The sequence below is a fragment of the Notolabrus celidotus genome, chromosome 7 (genome assembly GCF_009762535.1).
Source record: "Notolabrus celidotus isolate fNotCel1 chromosome 7, fNotCel1.pri, whole genome shotgun sequence".
Lineage (NCBI taxonomy): Eukaryota > Metazoa > Chordata > Actinopteri > Labriformes > Labridae > Notolabrus > Notolabrus celidotus.
The window spans coordinates 5,620,659-5,643,322 of NC_048278.1; the positions used below are offsets into that span (position 1 = coordinate 5,620,659).

At 39.4% G+C, this 22,664-nt stretch overlaps 2 protein-coding genes across 3 annotated transcripts; one reads left to right on the plus strand and one right to left on the minus strand.

Annotated features, from left to right (window-relative positions):
* Positions 1-670: 670 nt before the first annotated feature.
* On the minus strand, positions 671-9,625 carry r3hcc1l (R3H domain and coiled-coil containing 1-like). Its single transcript, XM_034687056.1, has 7 exons — positions 9,555-9,625; positions 8,666-9,157; positions 8,318-8,514; positions 7,970-8,040; positions 5,313-5,408; positions 5,073-5,213; positions 671-3,107 (listed from the first exon to the last, which is right to left on the minus strand). The coding sequence occupies exons 2-7, from the start codon at positions 9,134-9,136 to the stop codon at positions 3,055-3,057; spliced, it is 1,029 nt and encodes a 342-aa protein (XP_034542947.1). The 5' UTR covers positions 9,137-9,157; positions 9,555-9,625; the 3' UTR covers positions 671-3,054.
* Positions 9,626-9,797: 172 nt separating this feature from the next.
* Positions 9,798-21,912, plus strand: crtac1a (cartilage acidic protein 1a). Of its 2 annotated transcripts, none has more exons than XM_034687054.1 (14): positions 9,798-9,818; positions 15,606-15,811; positions 15,912-16,108; positions 16,195-16,331; positions 16,413-16,569; positions 16,640-16,774; positions 17,581-17,717; positions 17,794-17,930; positions 18,036-18,118; positions 18,434-18,534; positions 19,941-20,109; positions 20,443-20,588; positions 20,804-20,843; positions 20,963-21,912. In XM_034687054.1, exons 2-14 carry the CDS (start codon positions 15,615-15,617, stop codon positions 20,968-20,970), a joined length of 1,644 nt encoding a protein of 547 aa, XP_034542945.1. In that variant the 5' UTR covers positions 9,798-9,818; positions 15,606-15,614; the 3' UTR covers positions 20,971-21,912. The 2 variants fall into 2 exon arrangements, with proteins under 2 accessions (XP_034542945.1, XP_034542944.1); XM_034687053.1 differs by lacking the exon at positions 9,798-9,818 and adding an exon at positions 12,396-12,536.
* The last annotated feature ends 752 nt before the right edge of the window (positions 21,913-22,664 follow it).

A 22,664-nucleotide genomic window follows, 5' to 3' on the forward strand; every position in this document is an offset into this window, starting at 1 on the left:
GTATAATATTAAAGTATAAAAAATAAAGAAGCAGAACCGAAAACTGGCCTTATGACTAGCATAGTAATCGCCCTGCCAACTAGTGTTCAGTCAGAGTATTGCAGAGCGACGTTAACACTCTAACACAAGTATGTAGTGTTGATGATTGCGAAAGCCCCTACAGTGTAGAGTCAATGCACAAGTATAAACCAGGATTAATATGTGCTACTATTTATGTAATGCCAAAGATCTACTCTAAGAGTTTTACAAAAGTTTACTTTAAAAAAAAGTTTTTTTGTTTTTTTTTAAGCATTCAATGCCCTCAAGACCAAATCCTCATGAAGCATTAATAAAGGAAGGAGTAAAACTGATAAAGAACAGATGCACAAGTTTGCCAGCGGACAACATTGTACGCAAGAACTGGTTTCTGGTGAAAATCCAAAATAGTTTGTATCATTATAAACTGAATGATGAGGATATTTTAAAATGTTTTACATGCAAAAGCACTCTGTAGATAACTTATTATAAAAAGTAACCACGCTGAGTCAGTGTTAGTTTTTAAACACTCCTCTTGTTACACCTTTGGATAACAGGGAAAGATACCTGCAGTATTTTAAACTACAGAAAAATATGCATCTTATTGTGAAGCACTTTAAAAAAACATCAACTGAACACACAACAGAGCCTCTTCTGATGCTGCAGCACTTTAATTAGCCACGTGGCACGGTCTTAGTCATCTTAACAGTTACATACGGGGTTAGCTCCAGCGCTGATGGACAGCACATACAGAATCTGGAAAGCAGAGTTACGTTTCTATGGATGCTATAATTAAATTATGAATGATCATCATTTGAAACGTTCATACCCAGCAATCTGTTCTACTGCGTTTACATATCCACTTACAGCTGGGAGACCAAAGTAAACAGCGTCTGGTTGACATTGATGAAAAGTTCACCAATTTGCAGCAAAGTAAAAATGACAAATTTGCATCATTCTCCAACGTCTCCAAGAATAAGACTTAATTATTGGCTGAGGAGGTGAAGGAGACGCAGTGCCACATGCTCTGCGGTCGGCTGCTGGGTGAAGCCTCAGAGGAGGCGGCTGTCACAAGCGTTTCCAGAGCCTGGTCCTGTGTTTCAGGAAGCTGGATTATTAAAGTCTGAATTAAGAGGCAGGAGTTGAAGTTGAACATTTACTTTTATTAAATAAACATTGATCCTCTCGGGTAAAAGGCTTTGTTACATTCTAAGAACTGACAAAAAAAAAAGGACTGACATTAAAATTGACCACAAATTTGTTATTTAAAGCCATGTGAAGAATGTTATTACACCCAGAGTTGTTGAATTCATTGACCTAGCGTACCATGCTACCATTAGATGAATATCTCCATGATGGGAGGTGAGCTGAAATGTGCTTTTATCGTTATATTTTTGGTTCATGTCTGCAGAGTGACATTAGATCAAAAAGCGGCAAATGGCACGCCAAGAGGGGGGCATGAGCCAGACCCCTCAGTGGTGTTGCAACACGTTTAATGACATCAAAAGTGCAGCATAGTTTCTTCTCCGTCTTTTATGAGTCTTAAAGAGCGATTGTTTGGTACCTCTGTGACAACGTAAAAGTAATTTAGCCTTAGACTGTTAGCCTAGTCTCTGTGGCCAGTCCATAGATTGCATAATCAATGAACATCACCCATTGGTTAGTGAAGCAGACGTTGGCAGTCGCCAGATTGAAAACGCTGACTCAACCAAACATTCAGTCATCGTGCAAGAGGTAATGAGTTGAAGCAAGGCCTAACAGCTAAAGTGCACCTGCCTGTCAGTCAAATCTTATTCTGTAAATCTCGTACGTTAGATATCCTCAAAAATAACGACGTATAAAAGCATCACCCCGATTTTTGAACCAGGCTTTAGACATTTCAAAATGTAATGTAAAGATCAGCTTCTTTGAATGGGTGTGTATGTGGTTTACGGGGCCTCTGCAGCCAGCCTCAAGTGGACGCTGGAGGTACTGCAGTTTTTAGATCTTCCTCATATTTTAAGACTGGAGGTTGTTGCTCGGGCCAGACAGAGTATGTAGTGGTAGAACATGATCCCACATTAAATCATTACATGCAGCCAAACTACAGCAATCATACATTTGCTGTGGAGACATGCTAACTCCACGTTAAGGATTTCCTTACAGATTAAGTGGGATTGTGTTCTATGCGCTACTAATTCCTGTCTGTCATCAAGGAGGTATCAAACAATCATACTCTCAACAGAGAAACATGCATTCCATCATTGAGCTGCACTTACATCAGTTAGAGACGAATGCGTAGTGGCATACTGGAGGAATGAACTACGCCATTGAACTACCACACACTGCTGATCCATCGTAATATGGCGTCATCGACCACTTTTCAATCTCAATCTAAATTTCATCCATGTATTAAATGAAAGTCTAGCCTTAGCAGTGTTTCATACATCGAGTGTATTGTCATTACTGGATTTGATAACGCTGAGCCTTAACAAAAAGCCTTACGGCCCCCACGAGGAGGTTTCATCGATATTTACTTCGTCAACTATAAAAAATGAAAAACTTCACAATAAAGACAAACAAATAACTGTTCAATAATAAGTATTACAAAGCATTTGTGACCCTTTACAAATGTTTGGACTCCATGCTTGACTATAAAGTTGCTACAGTATTATTAGAAAATATAAAAGGATGGTGAGGTTGTGTTAGCCGCGGCCTAGAGGCAACAATCCCTGCATGGATGGAATACGAGATGCGTTTCATAGGATGTATGCATAAAGTTAACCGGGGGAGGAGGACTCTTATCTGATGTAACACTGCAGGGAAATGGATGATGAGAAGTTCAATTATAGTTGGGGAAGGTTTGCGGCAGAAAGAAGGGAAAACTGTGGGAATCCATTTTTGGGAAGTGCGGTGGTTTGAAGGAGTGGCCAGTTGAGAAAAACAGATCAGGAGAGGACGCAGACTAGTCCTCATTTTGCTGAATCAAGGAATCTAAAAAAAAAAAGAAAAAAAAAAGACAACAGAGAATCCACAGACGGGGGGTTGTTTTCTGTCCCGTCACTTCCCCTCCCAAGCATCTTCCTTCTGCTTAGCTGCTAGACGCTTTTGATCTGGAAGATGAGACACAGAGACAGACAGTTGGACACGTCAGAGGATGAACCCAGCTCAATAACTCACAGGTGATTTGTTGCTCTGCATTTGTCGGAGAGGCATCGGTTAACTATCTGTGGATAAAACCGTACGTGGCATTTATTCTGGGGACACTGTGTTCAGAACATGATGCACTTCTCTGACAGTCACCCTGTGTGTTGTGACGTTAAATAAAGAGCGCTACAGAGCACCCAGTCTGAGAACAAAGGAGGGTTTTTTATAGTTTTCTATACTCAAGCCCGGACTTCCTGACTTGCTGTGCAGTGGACGACCAATTGTGGTTTTCTGCGCCTATATACTTATGTTCCATCCGTGAAGGGAAATGGCTGCTGAGCTGATTATAGACCTGCTTGGTAGTGGACGCAGAGAAACTTCTCTTGGCATCAGTTGGCAATTTGTCTTTGCATCTTCTTCAGTAAAGTACAGTCATAGCTCCCTCTTGTGGTGGAGACTGCATAATGCAGAAGCTCAGACAGATTTGTTGCATTAACAAAGAGGTTTTCTGGGACTGGGGTACTCGCTCACACACATTTAGTCTGTAATTCTTGTTTCTCAAAGATCTTCACAGATCAGCAATAACATCAAAACCACCTGCCACACATTATGAAGCCCCCCTCTGATAAAGTCAGGGCTAAAACAGCCCATACAACCTCTTGAAGGGATCAGACTTGTTGATCCAGCACATCCCACAATGCATGATTGGATTGAAAGGAACTTTTCAGGACAAGTCAGCACCTTAAATTAGTTGAGTTTAATAGCCAGTGGTCCAGTTCTGATGCTCATGGGCCCATTGCAACCTTTTTTGGCAGTGTACCAGAGTCAGCATAGACACCCTGACCGGTCTGCAGCTATGTGTTCTAACACCTTTCTATAAGAATCAGTTCTAACCTTTTCAGTAATTTGAGATGCAGTTAGATCAGACCATCTGGGGCTAGTCTTTGCTCCCCAGAAGCACCAGTGAGACTTGGACATCCATGACCCTGTCACAGGTTCCTTAGTTTTCCTTCCTTGGAAAGGTAGGTACTGGCTTCTGCAGACCATTAACTAGTGTTGTAGTCAAGACCACATTAACCGAGACCAAGACATGTCCAAGACCAAGACCAAGACCAAGACCAAGACCATGGCCGGGATAGAACGAGACCATAAAGATCAATGAAAAATCATCATGAGAGTTAACCAAATAAAAGACTTCAGTTTATCTTCATTAAGTTTGCTTTAAATACAATTAACAGCAACAAACAAGGTTTGTTTTTGTCTTTGTTGCCTTTCTTTTGACGCGCCGTGAGACTTTTGACTCCTTAAGTTTCGTTTTGGTCGTTAGTTTAACTTTCGCTTCATTTCAGAGTTCAAAACGGTGTTTCTGATTCCTGTGATCTAAGGAGAGGTAGGAGGTCGTAGCGGTGGCTGAGCAGGATCATTTTGTCAATCATTTTGTCAAGGGGGTTCCTCTCTTGTCACAGTAAAGACAGGGACACAGTGAATCAGTGGTGGTCTCGACCAGTCTTGATATAAAATACAGAGCTCGCCCAGTCGGAGACCGAGACAAGATCGAGTAAAAATGCTTTCGATTATGAGACGAGACCGAGACCTTAAATAAGTGGTCTCAAGACCAAGATCGGTCTCAAGTACTACAATACTACCATGAACACCCCACAAGAGCTGCAGCTTTGAAGATGATCTGACCGTGTCGTCTAGCCAACACATTTTGGCTCAAATCAAAGTCGCTCACATCCTTAAACTCGGGCATTTTTCCTGCTTCCAACAATCACCTCTAAGGATGAAATGTTCCCCTGCTTCCTATTATGTCCCACCTACTGAAAGGAGCCATTGTTACCAGATAATTATATTCATTTCACCTGTCAGTGGTCATAATGTTAAAGCTGATTGGAGTAACGTTCTTGTGGTAAAAAAGGCTTTGTAATTACCTTTCGCATCCTGGAGTTTCCTCTTCTCTGCATCTCGTTGCTCCTTCGTCTGGTTGCTCTTTACACCGAGCGCACCCATCACAAGCTTGCGAGCCAGTACTGCACTAGTCTGAGGTCTCTCTTTGGCTGGCAGGAGGTAGTCTGAGGATGAGAGGGAAGAAGGATAAACAGAGGCTGGTTAGTTAATAGTAATCTTTGGACTTTTAAAAGGACAGACTCAAACACTCTGACTATATGTACCTGAGCAGCTGCGAGCTTCAGCCTTTATGGCAGAGGAGGATTTGGAAAGAGGTCGCAACTTCATGAGAGGATGTCTTGTTCGCAGAGCTTCCCCGGCTGAAAATGAAATATCACATTTTTAAAAAATCAAAGTGTTGATCTACAAAATGTGAATTTTAAAAGCACATTGACTAAAAGAGATTCAAACCTGTTTCTCAAACATCGTGCATTATTATACTTCAGCTCTGCATCACAGCTTAACAACTTCTTGATGCAAAATATGCAGTTAGTCAAAGAGATGTCTCATGCATCCTGATCCTTTTTATTAGGGATGCACCGAAATGAAAATTCTTGGCCAAAACCGAAAACCGAAAGACCGAAATAAATTATGATGCCAATTATTAGTAGGGAGATTGGGACAGTTATAACATTTCACTCCTTGGATTTGAGATTAAGCCATGCATTTTCTGTTTGTGTTGCACAGGCATTTTCTAGGCTCTTTATCCTCAAATGTGATTTTAAAAAAACATCTTTTGTAAGACCTTAAAGAAGATGTATACCACTTTGTCATGTTTTTTTTTTTAAGTCAAAGGGAATATAAAAACTGTTTAATACTTTAATGAAAGTAGGTTGTGAAGACAGAAAGGGTCAATGGTTCTCCGCTTGGTCCGTCTCAACCTCTTTGCTTAGAAGACGCTGTAGTGCTGCAATTCAAGGAAGAACGTCTGCTACAGATGCATCAGAGGAGCTGATCTCTTTAGTTAGCCGTGTTGTTTCGGTGAAAAAAGTGTTTCAACCGAAAATGCACTTTTTGGCCATTTTTGGCCAAAATTTTTCAGTGACCGAATTTTTGGTGCATCCCTACTTTTTATTTAACAGATTTCCTCTCATGTGGCACAACAATATTTACTGCAGACAGTAATGTCATTGTAAAGTACCTACTAGGGATGTCAACAATTGATCATCACAATTGATTGTTAAGAACTTACTCAAACACATTTTTTTGTTTCGGTTTTCTCTCACGTGGAACAAACATCATGTGGTCTCATATTTGGTTCTGCTATCAGGGAGGTGTTTTAAGTTTAAAGCATGTTTCATGTGAATCAGCTGACTGAAGGTGTTGACGTTCAGCTGGGGGCTGCCGCTGAGTGACAGGTCTCCACTAGCGCTTTTTTCTCTGCTGTCAGACTAATAATGACCCGGTTGTGCTCCCGACCGACACCTGACCACGTTCACATGCTTATTGTTCTCAATAAGAACGAGTAGACAGAAAACTGAACACTGAGAGTCTGAAATATGTTTCTGTTCAGTTCCCTTGAAGTCTGAGCCTTCACTTTTATGACTGTATGTCTGCAGAGATTATGAGCCTGCTCCACACGTTGATATTGAGCGTGTTTAAAGTTTTGAACACCTCAATATGATCCGTAGATATTCAATACTGTCAGTTATATACATTGTGTTGTGAAGGAAAATTTGATTCAGGGGAAAAAAACTGACATTTGAAGTTTCTGACATTGAAAACTTTTACGTTTTTTTTTAATGATTAAAGCTGGGGTTGGTAGTCAGATTTAGATACACTTTTTGTTATACTGGTTAAAATTATCTTTATGTCCTGATGGTAATCAATACATAATGTGTTCTTAAAAAAGAGCGAAGAAAAGCTGCTATCTACAGCTGGAGTAAACCTGGGAAAACACCAACCAATCACCGCCTTTAGGGTCCAATTTTTAAACAAATCAAATCCCGCCCTGCCGTTCTGTCTGCCTCCTGCGCGAACATTTCCCCGGCATGCAATCCCCGTCCCCTGCCTCTGCTTCCCCTGACTCTACTGACTGCTCCTCTTGCTCAACCTCGGGCGTGTCCCCTCTGAACCAATGAGATGCTTTGCTCAGGACTGTAGTCCAGATCAGAGTCTAAAAAGCTCTCACCACGGGGGCTCTGACAAGCAAAAGAATTAACGACGTTCAGTAAGTCCTACACAAAATGTATATGTATTGTAGCGTCCGTCCGGACGCTGTAGTGATGACGAGCCGATTCATGAACATGTTGATCTTTGATAACCGGTCACTGTCGGCCGTGATCACGCCAACCAACAAAACAACAATCAATGTTTGAATGAATGAAGAACTTCTCCTCTTGTCTCTCCTCTCTGCCGCTCGCACACTCTACACCTCTCTTGATGCCTTCACTAACCGTCAACACTGTAGGAATTAAGAACATCTACTCTGAACACGTTTAACAAACAGTAGAGCTGTTACAGTATTATATATGTGTTATAACTTTTCTCCTGATATCGTGTCACCAGTACAACTGGATAATGGTAGAATGACAGTTGTAAGTACTAACAGCAGCCATGTTTGTTTGTATTTTTAACTTTCACTATGATAATGTTTTGGTGAGGACCGGTTTTGAATCAGTCACCATCATATGGTCGCGGGGGCGTCGTTTTGGAGGAGCTCCAAGGGGAGGGGGAGGGGTTAGACGGAGTCCTGAGGAAATGCTACATTCAAACTCATGCTAGTTTTCCGTGACTACCAACCCTAGCTTTAATCGATCGTTAACATTTCCAAAGATCGATCACGGAAAATACTTGAAATTTGCATCCCTAGTACCTATACACACACATGCAAATACACACCAAACCTTGATTATTGTTTGTAAATCAGCACTTCACCAACCTGCCAAAGGGCTGGAGAAGAGGCCCAGCGCATGTTTGTCATCAATCCACTTGATGTCAAAGCCTCTTTGTCTGAAAACAGATTAAAAATGAGAAAATGAAAGTGCAAGTAAAACAAAAACAGACAAACTTATAATTTAGAGTCTTGTGAGTCAGTCAGGTTATAGTTAACTGGTTAACCTTTAGCTTAAAAAAACACATTTTGGCCTCTAATTTGTGTTTTTTTGACCAATCATGCTCGTTCGTCTTTCTAACATCACATTCATAAAGTTAAATCCTGATCATGAAAGGGAGCTGTATTGCAGCTGCATGTTTCAAAGCTCCCAGCAGTACTTTGACTTATACATACTGGTACTCCTGGAATAGCTTGAGAAGGTCCTCTGTCTTGAACTCGGCGGGGAAGTCATAGATCTCTACGATGTTGGCAAGTTCATCCTCTGTGAGATCGATGTCGTCCTCGTCGTCGTCGACATACCGGTCCGTGTTGTAATAATCAAACTCGGGCTGCTGGATCGATCCCTTCTTTTTGCCCTCCTTCAAAGCCAGCTGAGAGAGGAGTGAGGGAACAAAGACAGAGAAAAGAGAGATGAGGTAAGGACTTGAAACTCTCACTTATTAGGCTTCATTATTTTCACAACAGAGTAGATATGAACGAACAAATGAGTGTGAATGTAAAAGGCATCCACAGGGCTCTCACCTCTTCAAGTAAGAGTGGATCCAGACAGTCTCCATCATCATTGAACAAGGTGTCCCAACTCTCCTCTTCCCCCTTCTCTTCCTCGAGGTTTGTCGTCTCCGGTTGGGAAGCAGCATCTCCCTCTACACCGGGGAGATCAGGATGCCCATTCGCTGTATCTTGTGACCACTCTTCCTTCACATCAGGTTTACCGTCACCTTCCTGCACCCCATCTCCACCTTCTCCTCCTGCTGCAGGCGCTCCATTCTCCAATGCTCCGGCTTTGTCCTTCTTGTTTTTGGCATTTTTTCTAGACTTGTCCGTGTAGCGAGGTCTGGGTCTCGGTTTGACTTCTCCCTGAGTTTGTGCTTTGTCTTTGGAGTCCTGAGGTCGTTTCTTGGGGACATTTAAAGCCTGGCCTGGCTTCTGAGATGCAGTTTCAGGGGCTGGCTGGGCTGGAGCACAGTCTTCTTTTGGCTGGTCCAACTCCATTATGAAACTATGTCAAAACATCTGGAGCACAAAGGAAGGGAGAGAGGAGAGAAAGTCATGACAACAAAGATTACCTCGTTGGATAGCTTGAGCAAATACCACCGCATTTTCATTTTCAGTCTTATATGAGCTTAATCCCTTTATGAATTAACTATCAATTAAAGCGCTTGATAGAGTAGATTCCTAAAGAAATAGGTCATAATAAATAACTAAATATATGTGATACTTCTGGATTGCAGTAATCTACAGTTAGCTCATTACTTTAGCTCAAATGCTAAGCTACATCCTGTAGTAGCTGCGATATTTACTGAAAGATGTATCGAATAATTAACATTGAAACATATTATTTAGTCATTCTGATAGTTTATACTTGTATAAGAACCCGGAAAATGATGATAAATGGTGTTTTATAGCTCACCCGTGTCTGGCTTGTTTAGTAACAGATCTTTGTCGCACACATGACGCAGGCGTGGGAGACCGCGGTGCATTCTGGGAAGTGGTGTTCATTAGTTGTTGGTTTGTTTGTTTTTTTCAACTGTATTATTTCATTTCATTTTCATTTTTTCATTTATTTATTTATTTATTTATTGAGTTGTGACAGTGCACATTAATCAACATTAATGCATTGAGCGTCAATGCACCGGGATTAGCACAGATACTCAATTTCATCCGTAGTCCCAAGGCAAGTACCTACAGTACACAACACAGACACAGTAAGACCTCACAGCTACAAATCAAACGATAGACAATTACAAAACACAGGCAGACAAATCAAGACTAACAAAACACAGGCAGGCAAAATCAAGACTAACAAAACACAGGCAGACAATATCAAGACTAACAAAACACAGGCAGACAAATCAAGACTAACAAAAAACAGGCAGACAAAATCAAGACTAACAAAACACAGGCAGACAAAATCAAGACTAACAAAACACAGGCAGACAAAATCAAGACTAACAAAACACAGGCAGACAAAATCAAGACTAACAAAACACAGGCAGACAAAATCAAGACTAAGGAAAGGGAATAATTTTACAATTCAATGAGGAATTATTTTAGGAAATCGTATATTTTAAGTGCTCTTGGTCCTTTTTTTCAATGATTTTAGGTACATTTGGAATTCATTTAGAAAACAACAAATTTTGGGGGAGATTTCATAGTGCTGTTTTTATGAATAAAGACTTTTGAGAGGCACAGGAGTATGTTACAGCCGACTTCATCACTTTTATTTTTAATATCAAAACCAAAAGTTATGTCATTTATTGACATAATTGGACATATTAATTGGAATGGATTTGATTTTTACTTTTTAGCAGTCCAGAAGGTTTTCACAGTTTGGCATGAGAAGAAAACATGGTCGGTCGACTCCACTTCATTTTCACAAAGGGAGCATAAATTGTCGTAAATTTTAAAGCATACACAGTCATTCTTTAGAAGGATAAGTATTGTTCATAATTTTAAAGTGTGTATCTTTTGCTTATAGGGAATGCAAGATACATCGTTCTTAATTTTTTGACAAATTTGTGTAAAATATCATTCCTGTTCTGTCTACCTGGAAATAGAAATTCATTAAGATTATTTCTTATCAATGTATTATTACATTTTTTTAAATCTAGGACTGACAATCCTTGAATGGAAAATGAAGGTAGTTGTGGAGCTATTCTTTGGTGTGTCATTATATTTTTTGTTAGGATTACAAATAGTTGGGGAAGTGTTTTGCGGAGTTTAATAAAATCAGATTCTGGGGGGTTGAAATAATTCTTGCCACAGAATTGTTCCTAATTCAGAAGATTACAATCTGTATCCATTATGTCACTTATAAACCATATGTTTCTCTGATGCCAGTCTGCATATAATAAAGATTTGTTCTGATGTAAAATATATCTGCTATTCCACAGAGTGGCGTTATGGGGTGAAAAGTTGTGTAGGTATAACATCTTCCAATATAACAGTATTTGTTTGTGAAATTCTGACAGCAAAACATATAATTTATCAATAGTGTAGTCTGCTGTCAACAGAAACTTCAAGTCTCCAACTTTATTCGATATATGATTTGGGATACAGTAGCAGAAAGAGTTGCTGCGATTGATCCAGGATTTTATCCAATTAATTGTTAGGGTTCCATTAAGGCAATCAAAGTCAATAACATGTAGGCCACCATCCTTTATGTCTTTAGTTATATCACTTTTCTTCATATAGTGTGGTCTGTTTCTCCAAATAAAGATCATATTTATTTGGTTGATAGATTTTATAATTTTTTGGGGAATGGCATTAGAGTATGCTGGGTAAATACATCTAGATAAGGATTCCATCTTTGTTAGATATATTCGACCTAATATTGAAAGGTCTCTTTGAAGCCATGAGTTTAATTTGGCCTTGCATTCCTTTATTTTATTTTCCACATTTAAGGATTGATTTTGTTTTTGGTCCTTTGTAAGATAAATTCCTAGGTATTTTATTTCTGACTTGATTGGAATACTGCATATATCTCTCAGTGGTGTGTCATGTATTGCAAACAGTTTGCATTAATTATGTTTAAGGTGAAGCCTGATGCGTTGGAAAAATATTAGATTTTTTCTGCAATCACTAATTTTTTTTAGATTTTTCATTTATTTTATTTTATTTTATTTTGTATTAACAAAATCAATTTACAAAACATTGTGGCAAACATCCTTCACAATCACTTCTTTTGTAATGAACAGGTGCAAATAGTGCATTTAAACAAATATATATCTCTTGGAAAAAAGTAACTCTAGAAACCATATAAAGTGCAGTCTGAAAATTTCATACAATCATAAAACAGGAAAGAAGGGAGGAAAAAAAGAACAAAAAAGCAAACAACACAATGCTAGGGCTTTCTTTGTAGATCATACTTGTTAATCAAGTTGAACAATTTCATAGCATGTGTGCTTTTCATTATTTTAAGGGCTTTAGTGAAGGAGAGAAACTCATTGTAAAACATAAAACCTAGGATTTACCTTCATATATTTGCATTTATGTATGTGAAATTTCGCTAGGATGAGGATATTATTAATCAAAAAAATCATACTCTTTGTTCTCTGAGACAAAGCCATAAATAGTCTCCTTTTGTAGAAAGGGTTTAAGTAGAATATTGGTTTCGCTGTGTTGATTTTGCATCGTGGTTACAACACTTCCGGGTTACACAGGCACGCCCACAGAAGCACAAGCGAATCATCAGTCAGAATTCTGATCAGCTCTCCGTTGATTGGCTTATATCCTCTTCACGTGACACAAGCTGTTTCGTAAAATTTAAAAGCACTAGTTGTGTAAGGTGGAGAATTTTTGCCAAGTGGTGATATAAAAAGGCTTTGAATGCATTCACACTTCACAGCAAAGCCGGATCTTCTCCATCTCCAGACACGGACGGAGCAGGCAGGTAAGCTGCAGAAATAACGAAACTCCAGCATGACTCTTTGCTCAAGAAATAGGAGGAAAGGATCGTAAATGACAAAAAAAAAGAAGATTATCTTGGCAACAATTACTCGAAATAAAATATTAAGTGGTGCGAAATGTAACTAAGAGTAGAAATATTACAGTAAGGGATATATCTGTATTAAGAAACAACTCTATTGCTGCAGAAAATACTTGTGCATTTTGGTAACAAAAATTATTTGCTAATTATTTAATTCCTCGAAATGGGTCATAATTTGTGTTCACTGCAGTACCTTTAAATGGAACATTTGACACTTGTATAATTTTTTCATGTCTGTTGATTTTGTAATTGTTATTGTTGTATTAATTTTAGGATATGTTAGCACATAAAAGTAGTTTATTCTGTCTGACATTTGTCTTGTAACTCTGTAATGATCTAATATCTGGCTGCAAAACAAGTTTACTTACATGTACAAATAAAGTAACTTGAACCTGAACCTGTACTAAGCAAGAAAGACCTCGTACTAAAGTAGTTATACCATGCTTTTCAAGTAATATTTATTGTTTTTAAAACTTGAGAGGTATTTTTTTTATCTATTTTATTTTATTTAAAGCTGCTGTTGGTAAGATTGGTGTCAAAAACATTACTTTTTTTCTGCTGGGTTTGGAGAAAAGGTCATAATACCCATCGGTACTCTTCAGTAAGTGGAGTAATTTCAGACTATACCGAATATCTGTTTTCCAATGCCTTTGTATCAAGCAATGTTATTATTCCCCTCGTTCTCGTTATGACGGACCAATCATAGCTAATCTCCAATCCTCTGTCCTGATTGGTTAAGGGTCGGCCCCTACTACGTCCTCCGATTGGTTATGAGTCCGGCACTATCATGACTGCACATGCCGATCTGTGTTAGGGGGCTGAGAGGAAATCTGGTTGGGAGGGATAGTGTTGACATTCGAATTCACTCTCTCTGAACAGATGTTTACTCTGTGAATACCAACAGCAGCTTTAAGCACATAAAAGTAGTTTGTTCTATCTGACATTTGTCTTGTAACTCTGTAATGATCTCTGGCTGCTAAACAAGTTTACTTACATGTACAAATAAAGTAACTTGAACCTGAACCTGTACTAAGCAAGAAAGACCTCGTACTAAAGTTATTATGCTTTTCAAGTAATATTTATTGGTTTTAAAACTTGAGTTATTTATTTATTGTTTTATTTAAGTGTTGCAGAAAAATAAAAGGCGGTTGAGAGACATGACAATATATAATATATAATGATATTTATTTTATTTTGATTTATTTGATAGTCACTTCTTTATGATTTTTGTGACTAAACTTTGATTACTCCAGTTCTTCTCTTAGAATTTAATATAATTAATAAATTAATTATTGGGGAAACCAATGACAGTAGTCTTACATGCTCTGGCTATCACTAGTAATTCTATACAGTGTAGTTTCTGCTTCATGCACAGATCACTGCATCATCAGCATATTGAATTATGCAGGCATGAATCTGTATCATCTTTTAAATCCCTTCTTAAAACTCATTTTAAAGACTTGCTTTTATGTGATGTCGACTTCTTACTGCCTTCATCATTCTACTTTATATCCCATCAATCCTTTAATCAATTTACTCTCTTTAATATTTACTGCTTTTATTGCTTTTATTCATCCTGAATTATTTGTTTATTTTACTGCTTTTATCTGCACATAATGCTTTTATGTCTTTACCTCTTGTTATTGTCTTTTAGCTTCTTAGCTTTCATTTATTCTATTTTAATTTCTTTCTTCACTTTTATCCTTAAATCTTGTATCTATATTGATTATTTTATCTCTATTGCTTTCACCCCTCTTTTAGTGCCTTTTTACCTTTTTTAGCTTGTAGTCCCTTTTAATGTTTCTTTCCTTTTATACTTTTAATTAGAGAGGGATTTATGGCTCTTTGAAGGGAGCCGGATCTTGAGGAACCGTTCCTTTCAAAGAGCCGTTCAAAAGACTGGCTCTTTGGCTCATTGTTATATTGATTTATTTGTTAGAAGTCAACCAGGGGTAACACGTTTTTATCAAGGAAACAATCACTGGTAGCAGTTATAAGATAAGATTTGGATCAGAATAACTCAAACTTACACATCCCACCAATATATATATACGCTATTGGTGAGAATTATTCTGAAATATTGATTATAATTTAATTTGGCATGGTAAACATTCCATAAGATGGTTCCATATCCCCATGCTTCCACAGTGAGATCACTATTTTGAATTTTCCCTCACCTAAAAAACTTTGTGGCACTATGAAAACTACGCAGGCTACAGATAACTTCCATGCAAAACAACTTTACTGTAACATTTTCCACACAAGAACATTTTAACAATACAGAAAAAATATGAACATAAGAAATAAGAATAAATGTATATAAATGTACAATTTATATATACAACTAGAATAAAGGACATTATAACAATGTGAATGCAAAATTGTACTACCCACCTGGTGTTTCTACACCTGAACTACTTTACAAACAGGAGCTCAGCTCCTTGACTCGAATCCACATCAAAACAATGCAAACAATAACAAAGTGTAGACAATAAGTGTGAACAAAAGACTCATGGGGCACGCAGGTGACGTGAAGGCAGTGTGGGCAATCTGCATTTAAAAATGGCTCCCAAATGAACGGCTCGCAACTGGGAATCGGTTCTCATCGTTCACTTAAAAGAGCCGTTCAAAAGACCGACTCGTTCGCAGATGTCACATCTCTGCTTTTAATTGTCTTACCTTCTTGGTCCCTCTGGTCTCAGTACATATTGTCGGGTTCTTGGGTTGCCTGTGATGTCAGGTCAAATCGTTGTTTGGGTCTTTTGTGTTTGTTTTCTTGATGTCTGATTTTAATTGTTGTTCAAGCTCTCTCTACTGTTGAGTTCTCTTTTTGTTTGATTCTTAGGTGATATATAAATAAAGGTATTATTATTATTATTATTATTATTATTATTATTATTATTATTATTATTATTATTATTATTATTATTATTATTATTTATTATGATGCAGTCCTGTTCTGTGCCTCACCAGGTTGCAGTGATGCAGGTTTTAGGTCTGTTGGTCCTCCTGGTTGGACTCTGGGATCAGTCCAACACCCAGAACTTGGAGCCCATGTTTCAGGATGTGACACAGACGCTGCTTCCTCCTGACAGTCTGAACAACCCAACACAACTTAACTACGGGATGGCTGTCACAGACGTGGACGGGGATGGTGACCTGGAGGTGGTGGTGGCAGGGTGAGTCTTAACGTAGCTCAAGAGTGGAAATAGCTTTTGATTCGTTTAGAAAAAAGTCTTCAATAAGCAGAACTGACACGTATGTGATACCCTCACTCAGGTACAATGGGCCAAACCTTGTGCTGAAGTATGACCGCACACAAAACAAGCTGGTAAACATCGCCATTGATGACGCCAATTCTCCGTACTACGCCCTGAGGGACACAGGAGGAATGGCTATTGGAGTAACTGCTTGTGATGTGGATGGAGATGGACGTGAGGAGATCTTCTTCCTCAACACAAATGGCGCCTACTCTGGTAAATGATGGATATGTGAAATATTATTATTTTGCCTTGTGATGTGATATCCGCTGATTCAAGGATTCCTCACCTTTGTCGTGCAGGGCGGGCAACTTATTTAGACAAGCTCTTCAAGTTCCGCAACGGGCGCTATGAAGATCTTGTGAGTGATGAGCTCAATGTGCGTAGAGGCGTTGCTAAACGCAGAGCGGGGCGTTCTGTGGCGTGTGTTGACAGGAAGGTAAGGGAAACAACTTTCTTAGACTTTGTTCTCATTCGTTCGTGATTTCTTATTCCCACTCTCCCTGATTTTACTTTTCAGGGAACAGGCCGTTACGCCATCTATGTTGCCAACTATGCCAATGGCAGAATCGGTGCTCATGCTCTCTTGGAAATGGATGAGTCCGCCAGTGATGTGACCAACGGGGTCATCGCTCTGTCAGACGTGGCTGCCGAGGCCGGGGTTAACAAGTTGACAGGTCAGTTTGAGGAGATAGAGTATATAATGTTTGAAAGTTTGCTGGTGCTTACGGTTTTCTTGTTGTGCAGGAGGGCGTGGAGTGACGGTGGGGCCGATCCTGAGCGAGTTCAGGTCTGATGTGTTTTGTGACAATGAGAATGGACCCAACTTCCTGTTCAGGAATAAAGGAGATGGGACTTTTGAGGAAGTGGCTCGACAGTCAGGTGTGTATAAAAGAAAGGGTGGAGGTTCACAGCCAAGTTCAACCAGATCCGTGTCCGGTCCGTCTCCGATCCGTCACGCCACCGGATCTGATAGGTTTCTATTCTAGTCAATGTGTTAACTTCCACTCCGTTGCCTTCCGGCTGCGTCTCTGAATCCAGCAGGTCTTAAAAAAAAAGGTCTGAGCCCTCCGGATCAGATACACAAGACTTCTATATTTGCTGGATGTCGGAGCACGCCGCATCAATCTCAACAGAGCAGATGGAGCTGGACAGGAAGTCAGGCACCAAAACAAAAGGAAACATCCGGTTAGTTTTCACAATAAAACACTCTGTGTTATCACAAGATCGTATTTCACTTAACTACAACAACAAACCGTCATGATGAGCGGAGCCAGGCCTGGAGTCAACAGGTCAGAGGTTTTCAGAGGACCAGAAAGACAACATGGATGAGGAGAGGAAGAGAAGAATCCTTGATTCATTGGTTGCCTCGGAAAACCTTGATCACATGACTCCAGATGCCCGGCGGTCCTGCCTTGGCTGCGTTCCGAAAACGAAACCGGTGGTTGTTGATGGACGAGAGAGCATGGAGTCGGACTGTAGCGGATCGGAGACAGACCGGACACAGATCTGGTTGAAGTCCTGTGTTAGTCACAGTCAGAAATACTTTTAATTGGTGTTCAGGTGTTAATTCTAACCCACTCATTTCTTTCTTCTATTTTTGCCACCTGTATGCTACCAATTTCAGTGTTTCTTTTATCAGATCAGATGATTTTCCCACACTACGTCTTATAACAATTTGTCCACAGGGGTGGAAGACGCCTACGAGCATGGCCGAGGTTTGGCACTCGCAGACTTCAATGGTGACGGAAAGACAGATATCGTGTATGGCAACTGGAACGGCCCACACAGACTTTACCTGCAGAGGAGCAACTCTAAATTCCAAGTAAAGAAAGAGTGATAATGAAACTCTGATGGAAGAGTTGATGAAGCTGTACCTGACTGTTTCTTTTGATGTGCAGGACGTAGCCACCACAGCATTCGCTTCTCCCTCACCCATACGCACGGTCATCGCTGCAGACTTTGACAACGACAAGGAGCTGGAGGTGTTTTTCAACAACATCGCTTACAACGGATTCTCCCCGAACAGAGTGTTCAGGTTAATATTTCAACTGTTATGTAAATCTGAAACAAACCGCTCACACATACCAGGATGCTATTTACTGAAGTACTTATTTTAAATGTCTGGTGTGTTTGTTTTCAGGGTGTCAAGGAGAGCAGGCGCAGACCCTTTAATCCAGGCGCTCAACGTGGGAGATGCTGCAGAGCCACAGGGACGAGGAACAGGTCGGCCATGTTTTAACTCAGAAAAGATGACATTTAACAACATTGTTTAATATCTTTCAGTTCCAACACTCCTCCCTCTCTGTTTGGAAAAGATAAAGACAGATGGTTTGACTCAGTTTGTAGAGCAGGTGCCCGATCTACAGACACTATAATCCTCGTTGCTCTAATTGTAGGATCAGTTCCCAGTCCCTGACATGATTTAGCCCATGTCATCCCCCTCTCTCTCAAGCTGTTCTATCCAGTAGAGGCAGAAAGCCCCCTCCCCCCTATTGTTATTGAGCGGGTCAGTGAAAGCAGTGTTTCCTGTTTGGACAGGTGGCACTGTGACAGACTTGGATGGGGACGGACAACTGGACCTGCTGCTGACACATGGAGAGAGCGCCCAGCAGCCAATCTCTGTCTTTAAGGTCACACAGGTGTGTATGTGCATATGGTGTTTTTCAGTGTCCGAAAACTCATGTAGGTCCTTTACTTTAATACAGAGTAAGTGCAACAGTACTTCTATATTTACAAGTCCTCCTGACCAAATGTACTGAAGTATTCTGTGAGTAAAAAAGGATTATAGGCTTGATATAGTTGTAGCTTCAAAGTAAAAGTACTCTATTCACAGTCAAATGTCTCCTCTAACTGATGCATCAGTTCATATAATTAGATAGATTGATTTTATTCATGCATCAATGTTTCAGCAGCATTGTACTGGTGTAGTCACTGAGACAGAGCTTGTATCAACCAATACATGCTAGGTTGGCCCTGAAACTCAACACACTGCAACTCAAATAAACACAAGCAGCACTGTCCCAACAAGTTCCTAACCCTGTGAGTTGGGACCCTTCAAAGGGTTCTAAAAGGAATCTGTGTTTTATGAGTTCATCAAGGAAAAAATTAAAAATAAACCACCATGATTAAAAAATGACAACCAAAAAAACTATGATACCCAGTTTTATTCAGACTTTATTTAACAAAAACAGGACGACAAAGCCTAATCAAAAACTGCTTAGTCCTTGATGATAACAACAATAATAATAACGTTAGTAATGGTGGTAATGATGACTTATGGGCTTTCTCAGTCAGGGCTCCTAAACTGTGGAACAAACTACCAGCTGAACTAAGGCGTGCTACTTCTGTATGTCATTTTAAATCTCCTCTTAAAATATATATATTTTAAAGGCCTTCATAACTATGTAAACATGTTATTCTGCACTTGATGTCTTATTATGCATTTTGGTACTTTGGAGTTCCTTTATTTATTTATTTTTTTCTGATTTTCTTTTTGCAATTTTTTTTATTACTATTATTATTATATATTTTTTTTATTTTACTTATTTATCTTTTTGTCTTTCTGTGAAGCATTTTGTAACTTTGTTTAAAAAAGTGCTATAGAAATAGAGATTATTATTATTATTATTATTATTATTATTATTATTATATCAAAGGCAGCGATTGAGGTGATATTTGTTATTATTTACTGCCTTGTTATTTCTCTGTCTTGAGTTTCTGATATATTGAGACTTGTGTCAGAGGCAGAATATGGTGTCAGTATATAAAAACAGAATATACTGTAAATTATAATGTTTGCATTATCCCATATCGGATAGCGCCAATCCAGAATATAACTCAGTTTTACAGGTAAACATAAGTACAATATTTTCCTGATCTTTATTAGAGTTTAAGAATAATTCAGGAGTATAATAAAGGATGGAGTGATGTAAATGGAAACTGATCAATCAAGTTATATTTGGAGGGGCCTTTAGTTAAATGGTTACTTTCCATCACTGGTGTTTGTTTCTAAAGATCTACATCCTAAACTGTCTCACCTCATCAGGGCTCATCCAACAACTGGCTGCGGGTCATCCCTCGTACCCAGTTTGGGGCTTTTGCTCGGGGAGCCAAGGTGACGGCCTTCACCAGTCAGAGCGGGGCTCACACACGCATCATCGACGGAGGCTCGGGGTACCTGTGTGAGATGGAGCCTGTCGCCCACTTTGGTTTAGGTAACTTTCTTTTATGTATTAAATGATCGAACTTTGAAAGAAAATGGGACACTGGGAAGTATATTCTCACTGAAAGGTTGCATAGATTGATGCCATCAAACCCATTTTACACATTTTTCAGTAGAGGCACATTTAATGGAGTGGATTTATTTTGGCAACTGTGTAGTTGTATTATTTTAGATGAGAGTCACATGTAAAAACTGATACCAGCTTCAGCTTCATACTCAACTCAGGAGAATACAATCCTCTCTCTCCCTTTCAAAGTATTACCTCCTGGTTTGTCCTTGATGATGTCACTTTTTATGTGATGTACGATGATCTCATCATTTTCAGGAAACGATCAGGTGACGGTGCTCCAGGTCTCCTGGCCTGACGGCAGCTTCTTCACTCGCACCGTGCAGCCTGTTGAGATGAACTCGGTGCTGGAAGTGGCCTATCCCACAGAGGGGGGGGCGGCTGTGCTTGCCAATGACACGCAGGTACGCAGAGAGGATCTGCATCATGAATTATAGATACGGGTAATATTCCAGTCAGTCTACGATGGAGAGACAGTGAGCCTCTCTGCCTCTATCATTGTCAAGTTTGTTTCAGCCAGAGGGTTTTAAACACATAAGCTTTACCCCTTTGACTTTCTGAAAAATATGAAAACAATAAAGTCTGCATATAAATGAATAATTGTCCTCTTTCTATTTAGTGTGGCCAAGGTTTCACTGTCAGGAATGGCCGCTGTGCAGGTAAGATCATTCTTTTTTAAGCACGTTTAGTGCGTAGCTTTTTGAAGGATTTCTTTTGGGGGAAAAAAACGTACACATATAATTTATTTCCTTTTGATTTTTTGTTCATTTTTCCACAGATCTGTGAGGATTGTCAAACAGAAGTCAATAGAACCTTTCCGGGGGAAACATGACATGATTTTAAAATTCTTTTTTTTGATGTGTGCTTCAAGCAAAGGCCTTTTCTTCTTTACTCTATGAGTAGTTTTTAAACTTTAGTGTTGTTATTTGTTTTTCTTGAACTTTTCTGTATTAAATGTTGCTTCCTCTGGGTCATGGTTATTGTTTTTTCTGCACTGCTACAAACACCTCAAATGGTTATGGTCAGATTATCAATTCATGGAAACAAGATTTAAAAATGCACTCAGCTTTCACAAAAACATGCACCTACCTGAATATGACATCTAACCTGTTTTAATACAAAGAAAAAATGATCCCTTATCTCCTATTCTTATCATTCTTCCTGAAGACCACCATCTCCATCAGTGTCCTTTATCTGAGCTGTGTTGTCTTGATCTCTTACTTCCTGTTTCCCCTCCTTGTTCTCTCTGTTTCCGTTCCTCAATCGATGCAGCGCTGGCTCCGTTTTATGATGGTCTCCGCTCGGCCTCTGTGACCGCCTTTGAAGCCTCCTCATGTAGGGCAGTTTTGCTGCACTCAGTCATGGCGCTCTCTGCTCTGGCCCATTTCAGGGGATGGTTGTCTTGAGGTTAACAATGATGCAGTGAGTCAGAGTCTCCTCAGCGCTGCATGCCTTTGTCAAGCTAAAAGACTTCCTGTGACGTGCAGGAACAGAGGTACAGTTAGTGCACACACTCAGCTTGGACTTGAGCACTGGTGAGCTGGATGCATGCATTAGTCCCCCTTTTATAAGACTGAAGACTTGTGACCAGTATCATGGCCTGGATGGATCTGTATCAGTGCAGGGATGAATATTCTGTTGAGCATGTATGCAAACATGAAGATTTTCTGACCAAAGCATGACAAACTGCATATTTTAAAAACAATTAAAAGCCTTTTCTTTACAACACATGCTGACATGTTTGACTCTTTATCTTTTTTATCTATCACAAGTTTTATTTCACTGCACAGCTGCACAATGGCTGTTTGCCATATCACTGAATGTATTTTTTGTCACACATCAATCCTTTAATGAATGAATGAATAAACTTCTGTGCTTCCACAACAATGACAAATAAAAATCATAACAGTGAAAATCTTGTACTGTAAAGAAAAATAAATTTTCTTGTGCTTGAGGGCCCGGATGACTATTTCTTGGGCACAAAATGGAAATCTCTTCCCATTACTTATCCCTCCTGTTATGTTGTGGGTCAAATTGACCCATTTTAAAGTTATAAAATCTAAAACAAAATGTTAAAAGTATTTTTGCGCCTAATTAGCGTGAACGACATATAAAATGAAAATAATTCATTTCACATATTTGCACCCCCCCCCCCCCCCCTGCATGTTTATATTACATAGATACTGTTCGTGGGTCAATTTGACCCTGCAGTCAAAGTGGAGGCTAAAGGGGTCAGATGTGTCAAATACTAAATGTTTCTTTGCAGCTGTGTTACATATTTCACCCTAACCACTATCAAATGTACATGAAAAAAGTGCCCCGGGCTCAAGTTGACCCAGGAACATTATTGCTGTCCCTAAGAAACGAACATAACAGTAGGGTTAATTATCACTTGGCTAAAAATGATTATTTTTTCTAAAATGTCAGCAGAGGGGCTCAGTACTCCTTCTCTTCCTGTGGAAAAAATGTTTTCTTTTAGC

Excerpts from the sequence above, each read along its gene's own strand:
- r3hcc1l (XM_034687056.1), bottom strand. The coding sequence starts at position 9,136 with ATGGAGTTGGACCAGCCAAAAGAAGACTGTGCTCCAGCCCAGCCAGCC. Across the intron at positions 5,214-5,312 it reads TGAAGCTCGCAGCTGCTCAG|ACTACCTCCTGCCAGCCAAA; the intron begins GTACATATAGTC and ends TCTCATCCTCAG. Across the intron at positions 3,108-5,072 it reads GAAACTCCAGGATGCGAAAG|ATCAAAAGCGTCTAGCAGCT; the intron begins GTAATTACAAAG and ends CTCATCTTCCAG.
- crtac1a (XM_034687054.1), top strand. The coding sequence starts at position 15,615 with ATGCAGGTTTTAGGTCTGTTGGTCCTCCTGGTTGGACTCTGGGATCAG. Across the intron at positions 17,718-17,793 it reads GGAGCAACTCTAAATTCCAA|GACGTAGCCACCACAGCATT; the intron begins GTAAAGAAAGAG and ends TTTGATGTGCAG. Across the intron at positions 20,589-20,803 it reads TGCTTGCCAATGACACGCAG|TGTGGCCAAGGTTTCACTGT; the intron begins GTACGCAGAGAG and ends CTTTCTATTTAG.